An 8,639-nucleotide genomic window follows, 5' to 3' on the forward strand; every position below is an offset into this window, starting at 1 on the left:
TTTAATATTTATATTAATTAATAAAATTATTTAAACATAGATTACATATATTTTGGGCAGAAAATATTGTTAGTGTTTATAATGTGTGTGTATATATATTTATATTAAAAATTATAATTAATTTAAAAATTATATTCTAATCAATTAAATTGAAGTTTAAATTAATAATTTTATTTTGAAGTTTAGAATTAAAGTTCGTGAATTCGATTTTTTATCTTAAATAATGAGATAAAGTCTTTACCTGTAATTTATCTTTTTTATTGAAATCGAAAACATTAGTAACGAAAGACCGTACAAGTACGATAATTTTAATAATTTTATTTTAAAAATTGATGCTTAGCATAAGCATAAATATATATATATATTTATAATTTAAATAATTTTATATAATGTAAAGTAGAATACGTGGAAATGTTAAGATTCCAAGTATCCAAAATAGCATTTTGGATTTGATTTTGGCTTTCCCTCTTGAGGTTGTACAATCCCACAAGGCACAAACTAGCTAGCTAGCCTATCTAGCTGGCCAGCCGCTTGGATTCGGGTAACAGCTATGGTGAACGGCGTGAGAGAGGGGTAGCACCGCACCCACAGTTTCCATGCTTGGGAGCTGCAAATCGATGGCTGCCAGCTTTCTGCAAACCATCTCAATGGCCCGTTATCTTCTTCCTTTGTCGCCTTTCTCGTCATCTTCTGTTCCACCGCTACCTTTCCCACCTCTTTCTTTCCCTTCTATATATACTTCTTCTTTTTCTTCTTCTTCTCATCGACCTTTATTATCTATTATCTATCGTCCCCGGCCAGGCCAGTTCACAACCCAGATCCCTATTTCTTCTTCTTCCAACTCTGCTCTGTTTCTCTTTCTCTGAGTGGTTTCATCATCATCATCTGTTTGATCGATTCTGTGCTTTTGGGAACAATGCCTCATAGAAGAGTTGATGGTCCACCAAGTATTCGAGATAGGGTCCAAGAGGCCCTCTCTGTTCACCGCAATGAACTTGTTTCTCTCTTCTCCAGGTTCCTCTCTCCCTCTCTCTCTCTCTCCACCCCCCCCCCCCCCCCACCCCCAAAATATATATATATATATATAGGGGCTCTCTCACTCTCCCTTTCGTGGTTGCATTTTTCTGTTGTATTTGGTAACTGAGAAAAAGAAGAAGAAGTGGAAGTTTCTTATCATATATCTTGCTGGTTAATTTCCTTTTGTGGTCTTTCATGGTTCCAAGAGATGGTTTCCCTTTATATTTGTGTTCTTTGATCCTCTTTCCTTTGGACCAAACAGGGGAGAAGATTACAGTTTCTTTCAGATTACAAATGTCGATTTTGTTGTGATCTTGCAAGGTACGTTGCCAAGGGGAGGGGGATACTGCAAAACCATCACCTGATCGATGAGCTTGACAATGTTGTTGGAGAAGACGGAGCCATGCAGGACCTCAAAAATGGTCCCTTTAGCCAAATTCTGAATTCTGCACAGGTAAGATTTGTTTCTTTGTCTGTATGGAACTAGGAATCAAACAAATTTTGCAACCCTTTTTTCCTTGTGTTTGGAACCTGAGGAAAGGAATGTTTCATGATCCTGCATTATTGCAATAATATGGCTGATAAAATCATTAGGGGTCTCTTTACACTCTTGCATGGGATAATTTTGTGTAAGAAAATAAGTTGTAGAATTTTCTTGAGTTCTCCATCTGAAAGTAGGAACTGCTGTTACATTTTTGCAATAAGGGTAATTTAGAAATACAAAAATCTGAAGGGTTTCTGGAGTTTTGTATTTTGATATCACTATTTTCACCATGCATATGGAATCCTGTGAGTGTGAGATGTGAATAATGAATCACGAATTTTACACTGATTATTTTGATTTTTATCCTTCTGCTTTGACAAATGTGAAGGTTTCTTTTACGGTGTGTTTGGAATAAGGATTTGTTAATGCTTCATTTGGGAGGGGTGCGGGTGCGGTAGGGGGATTGAAAGGTATATAAGGCAAAGGAACGGAAAAGGAAAGAAATGTAAGGATTGTTACTCCCCTTCCCTTTACAAGTTACTCTCCCGAACAAGGTTGAACTTTTACCCTCCTTTTCCCCCTCATTTGCGTTGAATTGTTACTACATTTGCGTTGAATCAGGATTTTCTAAGGAGAATTCTCTCCGACCTGATCAAGGCAATACTTGAGTATCTTTTTGGATGAATGTCAGCTTTTTTGTTTTTCATAAATAATTGCGTCCCAAGTATCTTCTTCAGAAGACTTGCTGAAAGTATTCTGAATCTGTTTACATTTTGTTGTTTAATTTTTTTCATATATTTTTCTGTTTTCTTCAACCTCTGATTTATGCATTGCAATCGCAGGAAGCTATTGTTCTACCACCATTTGTGGCCATAGCAATTCGCCCAAGACCTGGAGTTTGGGAATATGTTCGTGTCAATGTGTATGAACTGAGCGTGGAACAACTTAGTGTCCCAGAGTATCTTCACTTCAGAGAACATCTTGTCGATCTCCAGTAAGGAACCTCAATTGAAATTGTTTAAGTGATTGAATTTGTTCATAACTCATAAAACAAATGCATTGTGTTTCCATACTTATTTTCTTACAAGTGTAATTGGAAGGTGAAATTTGAATCCTTCTGTAGGTACAATCAAAACTATGTGCTTGAACTTGATTTTGAGCCATTCAATGCAACATTTCCCAGACCGACTCGGTCGTCTTCTATTGGGAATGGGGTTCAATTTCTCAACCGTCACTTATCTTCAATCATGTTCCGCAATAAAGAAAGTTTGGAGCCTTTGCTTCATTTTCTTCGAACCCACCAACATAATGGGCATGTAAGTTTGTTTAATTTGCACCGTTCATATTTCACCTTGAAGTAATGGTTTGACGAATTATTATCAGTTACATCCTTGCTTTATCATCCAAAACAAGCGAAGTTTAAGAAAATATAGATGAAAAGCCTCGTAATTTACAGGGCAGACCTATTATGATTTGGATTATGTCAACATATTTTTTAGGTGATGATGCTGAATGACCGGATCCAGACGATATCGGGACTTCAGTTTGCTTTGGCAAGGGCAGAAGAATATCTTTCTAAGCTCCCACCAGATGCACCGTATTCCCAGTTTGAATATGTGTAAGTGACAACCTCTATTGTGCCCCAGCCCACCTTCCTCCTCGACTAAAATGCTTGTCATTCATTTTCTAGTATTTAGATATTGACAGCGCTCACTTTTCATCTGCCTTTGTTAATTGAAGGCTCCAAGGAATGGGTTTTGAGAAAGGTTGGGGTGACACAGCAGAACGAGTATCTGAGATGGTGCATTTACTGTTGGAAATTCTTCAAGCTCCTGATCCCTCAACCTTAGAGACATTCCTGGGGAGGATTCCAATGGTCTTTAATGTTGTAATTCTGTCTCCTCATGGATACTTTGGTCAGGCAAATGTATTAGGTTTGCCCGATACAGGGGGACAGGTATTGGCATGAAATCATTATAAGCAGTTGTGTTATGGTCTTGTTTAAGACCTCCAACTTATATTTTCTTTTGTTTTGTTGGTCTCCTTCAAGCGCTTAGTGTGTTGGCTTTTGTATTCTGCTCTTGTTGTTTATGGTCACAATTGGATGTTCACAGTTCTAAGTGTTCGCTATTGATGAACAGGTTGTTTATATACTCGATCAAGTGCGTGCCTTAGAGAACGAGATGCTTCTTAGAATTCAGAAGCAAGGACTAGATGTTATGCCAAAGATTCTAGTTGTAAGTGTATCTTAAATTACCTGATGCTCTTAGATGATATGTGCATTCTATTTTCCATTTCACATGTGGGTGTTTTCTTTAACACTTCTATGTTCCCAAAATGGTGATCTTAGGTGAGCCGGCTCATTCCTGATGCAAAAGGGACAACTTGCAACCAGAGACTGGAGAGGATCAGTGGAACACAGCATTCACATATTCTGAGGGTGCCTTTTAGATCTGAAAAAGGCATCCTTCGTAAGTGGATATCAAGGTTTGACGTGTGGCCATTTCTGGAGGCTTTTGCAGAGGTAAACACTAAATAGCAATCAAGCCCCTCTCTCTCTGTGTTGCTTCTGTAAGTACTTGAGTGATTAAACCTGCACAGTAAATTTCCTTGTAGTTTCTCTCACTTTGCCTACTTGCTATGACTCTCATGACCCACATTACACCAAATGATATTCCCCTATATGCTTGTTGATGAAGTTGATCTTCAAAATCTAAGTCTGCCTGCCACATTGCATGGATTGTTATTCCTCCTATGTTTTTATTAAGTATTTGAAATTTGCACATGCATTCCACCAATTCATATTCTGGAGTATAATACATCTGATGTTCATTGTGGTTAGGATGCCGCAAATGAGATTGCTGCTGAGTTGCAGGGTGTTCCAGACCTGATCATTGGCAACTATAGTGATGGAAACCTTGTTGCTTCTTTATTGTCTAATAAGCTAGGGATCACACAGGTTTGCTGTTGGTTTCATCCCTCTCATATTCCTTTCTAAAAACCAATCTTCATGTCAAAAACAAGTTTCTTTACTAATTTCATCTTAGCTCCTTTCTTTTTCATGACCATTTATTTGGGCAGTGCAATATAGCTCATGCTCTGGAGAAAACGAAGTATCCAGATTCAGATTTGTATTGGAGGAAATATGAGGAAAAGTACCATTTCTCATGCCAATTCACAGCTGATCTTATTGCAATGAATGATGCTGATTTTATAATTACAAGTACCTACCAAGAAATTGCAGGAAGGCAAGTCTTTTCTTCTGATTCAAGAATTTTAAATGAATATTCCTGTCTAGATTTTGCATCCTGCAAGTCTTTTCCTCTGATTCAAGAGTTTTAAATTAGTGTACCTGTCTCGATTTTGCATCCTTCTCTCTGTCTTTGAGCATGCACTAGAAATATCAATGATATGCATGTCTGAGCCAGTTTTCTCTTTTGAAAAATGTGATAAACTGAAATAACGAGCTCTGGTAAGCATCCTCTTTGTCTGTTTTTGTTAAATGCAGTTTGGCTTCATGTTTATTAGTGGATGCTATATTGTTGTCTGTTGCTTATATCTGTTCAGTAGTATAAATGATTCATATATGTAGTAGATGTATCACCCAATTGTATATCCACCATATTTTCTATTTTCTTTTTCACTGTCTTCATGTTACCTACTACTCTGTTGATCTCACACGTTAGTTGCACAAGTAAATACACAGACCGTGATGCTCAACTTCAACCTAATGATGACTTTATATTCTGAGACTTGGTTGTGAAGAATTATCCTTTATTAACCAGGGTTACTCTGTCAAAAACTTTTTGTCAATCCACATGCTTGCTTAAGTGTTGAGATGAAGTCCTGTTACTTGTATTATGGATGGGATGTTCTGCCATAGGAATAGCTCGTCATGCCTTGCTGGTCCATATGTTATCAGTAATCTTCTCTTATCTGGACTTGTGGAATTCAATCAGAACATTCTGATTAATTGTATTTTTGTTTCCAATACTTGTGTGTTATGTCATCAAATTTAAAAAAAGGACAGAGTCCCCTCCATTTGTTCCATGCTTCACTGTTACTCTTGTTGAGGGAGCGCTTCCAAGCAAAAGGAAACCGTACTCAGGCTTGCAATTCCTCATCTGGGTGCATCTTACCTGTGAATCTTGGTTCTTTGTGTCAGTGAATTAGCTCAATATTTGTGTTATTTGTTTCAGCAAGAACCATGTTGGACAGTACGAGAGCCACACAGCTTTCTCTCTTCCAGGGTTGTATCGAGTTGTGCACGGCATTGATGTCTTTGATTCCAAGTTTAATATTGTCTCCCCAGGGGCAGATATGACCATATATTTCCCATATTCAGAAAAGCAAATGAGACTTACTGCTCTGCATGGTTCAATTGAAAAACTTTTATTTGATCCCGAGCAGAATGATGAACACATGTGAGTCTTTCCTAATTCTTTGCTTTCCATAATTGCCCATTTACCTCTGAGATCTTTTAGCCTCAGATAATTTTTTATGTTTATCCTCATAAATTTACTTGACTATTCATGCAAATCCTAGCATATGTTGCGTTAGAAAACCGAATGACACAACTTTTGATGTGCTTTATCAGAATCCGAACTCATTGACCACTTAATTATGAAGATTGAAACCTGCATTTCACTTCACGGTTCTCAAACTCCTTTAGTTGCATTTCACTCAGTCGACATTGAAGCAGATCTAATGGTTCACAGAAAATTGATGCCAAACATCATGATTTTTACTTGCAAGTTAATAACTTATCATATGGAGCAGATGCTCATCTTCTGGACCAAATAATAAAATATAAGCCAGTAAGCAATTAAGTAAATGATATCAACATGATGCCACTGTTCTGATAGCACATTTCATCAGATAAAGGAAAAATCAACCTACTGTTATTGTTCTAACATCTGGCCTATGAGATAAGGGAAAGTGTTCATTGCTTTGTGAAGTAATTGACATTGTAACTATATCAAAGCTGTTGATTTGTTTACCATAAGGTCAAGAGTAGCTGAAAGACATTTCTATCGGAAAGAAAAACATAGAACACGCAGATGTTGAAACAACTAAGGGCTTATAGCTAGTTTGGTAAGTGCGTGCTGTTTGAGTAATTGAATTTGTAGATTGCCATCCATAAATAAGAAGAGAAGTTGCATTTGAAGGTTGGCATTTTTTTCTTGTTAAAGGTATGATTGTTGTTGTGAAATCAAGATTAAAAGGACACAAACGCGTAAACTATAGTGATTGTATTGTAGTGATTTTAATTAAATCTCTCCTTATGCTTATCACTTGCTTAATTGTTAATGTATGTCTGTGCAGTGGCATGTTGAATGATCGGTCAAAGCCCATCGTGTTTTCCATGGCAAGACTTGACAAGGTGAAAAATATAACAGGGCTGGTAGAACTTTATGGTAAGAACATGAAGCTAAGGGAGCTGGTTAATCTCGTTGTTGTTGGTGGTTACATTGATGCAAAGAACTCCAGGGATAGAGAAGAGATTGCAGAGATTGAAAAGATGCATGACCTTATAGAACAATACAATTTGCATGGTCAATGTCGTTGGATAGCAGCACAGATGAACCGGGCTAGAAATGGTGAGCTTTATCGCTACATCGCAGACACAAGAGGCATTTTTGTGCAGGTGGGATTCAACTGCGTATTTTCAATACTTCCACAAGTATCACAAATTTAATTCTTCTTTAACTTTGCTGATCCTTCCTTGCAGCCTGCTTTCTATGAAGCTTTTGGTCTTACAGTTGTGGAGGCCATGACTTGTGGGCTTCCTACATTTGCGACTTGTCATGGTGGCCCTGCTGAGATAATCGAGCACGGTGTTTCAGGATTTCATGTCGATCCGTATCGCCCTGATCAGGTTGCTGCTCTGATGATTGGTTTTTTCGAACAGTGCCAAAAGGATCCACTGCACTGGGAAAAGATCTCTGCTGGTGGACTTAAGCGTATCTATGAAAGGTCTGATCCGGTTGGTGTACCTATGGAAAATACTCCCTTTAATTTTCTGGACTCATCTATTCTAAATCAAACTTCACAGGTACACATGGAAGATCTACTCTCAACGACTGCTGACACTGGCTGGAGTTTATGGCTTCTGGAAGTATGTCTCAAAGCTTGAGAGGCGGGAGACAAGGCGATATCTTGATATGTTCTACATTCTCAAGTACCAGGATCTGGTAACTTCTCTGATCTTGCCCAATATTCTTGTGATCTGAATGGCTCCGTATTTTGCATTAATGAGTTAATCTTAAAACTTCTGGAACACTTTCAATAATGAAAAGAGAACTGAAATAGATGCCTGTCATCATATGGCCCCAACCCATGAAAGAGATTGATCAAGAAACTGATCAATCAGTCGATAATCCGTTCTTGAAGATTTAAGTTGTTAGATTCTTCAAGTTCAGAAGCTCTTCTGATCACTGTGTGGCCAATTTTGTTGTCTTCTCAGGTGAAATCTGTTCCTGTGGCAGTGGATGAACAATGAACTTTCTCAATGCAGTGTCTCCTCCTGGATCTGTTTCCGTCTGCAGCTTCTACTTAGCTACTCGTGGGTGAAAAAGGCCAGCCACTGGCTGCTGAATCTTTGTTTATTTAGACCTTAGTGTTTGGTTTTAAAATTTGGGACTCTTGTGAACTTGGCTATTCTGCTGTTACTGGCTATTTGTGCTTGACTAGTTCTGTTGTTACTGAATATTGTGCTTATTAGTGTTTGAGATAATCCAAACATCTTTAATGGGTTGTATGGTGCAAATATATGGAATAGTCTATCCATATACTTATCTTATGTCATCGACATAATTCTTGACCAAAGATGCGATGTATTTTGCACTAGATTTTGGTACCTAAAACTGGGGAAGATCAAGGGTTAGTAAAACTGATGTAAAATGGTTAATGATTTTCTTTTACTATGTATGAGAGTTGTTAGAATAACTAGGACTATTTTTAATACTAAAAATGTTAAAGATATGACTCAATATGCATAGAGATTATTTTTTTAATAAATTGGCAAAGATATTAATTATTTATAAAATATGTATTCTATGAATACTTTTCAATCTCTTAAAACTAATATTCTTATTACTCTTATGAGGTTGTCTTAGACTCTTAATCGTTCTTTAAG

General features: G+C 37.3%; 1 protein-coding gene across 2 annotated transcripts; it reads left to right on the top strand.

Moving 5' to 3' along the window:
• The first annotated feature begins 464 nt into the window (after positions 1–464).
• LOC127812266 (sucrose synthase 2-like) lies at positions 465–8,308 on the top strand. Of its 2 annotated transcripts, none has more exons than XM_052352656.1 (15): positions 465–1,014; positions 1,339–1,471; positions 2,344–2,495; positions 2,625–2,817; positions 3,001–3,119; positions 3,242–3,458; positions 3,643–3,738; positions 3,852–4,025; positions 4,344–4,460; positions 4,583–4,753; positions 5,705–5,925; positions 6,827–7,148; positions 7,233–7,477; positions 7,557–7,695; positions 7,968–8,308. In XM_052352656.1, exons 1-15 carry the CDS (start codon positions 917–919, stop codon positions 8,001–8,003), a joined length of 2,433 nt encoding a protein of 810 aa, XP_052208616.1. In that variant the 5' UTR covers positions 465–916; the 3' UTR covers positions 8,004–8,308. The 2 variants fall into 2 exon arrangements, with proteins under 2 accessions (XP_052208616.1, XP_052208617.1); XM_052352657.1 differs by lacking the exon at positions 465–1,014 and adding an exon at positions 1,890–2,006 and having other exon boundaries at positions 1,337–1,471.
• The last annotated feature ends 331 nt before the right edge of the window (positions 8,309–8,639 follow it).

The sequence above is a fragment of the Diospyros lotus genome, chromosome 10 (assembly GCF_014633365.1).
Source record: "Diospyros lotus cultivar Yz01 chromosome 10, ASM1463336v1, whole genome shotgun sequence".
Taxonomy (NCBI): domain Eukaryota; kingdom Viridiplantae; phylum Streptophyta; class Magnoliopsida; order Ericales; family Ebenaceae; genus Diospyros; species Diospyros lotus.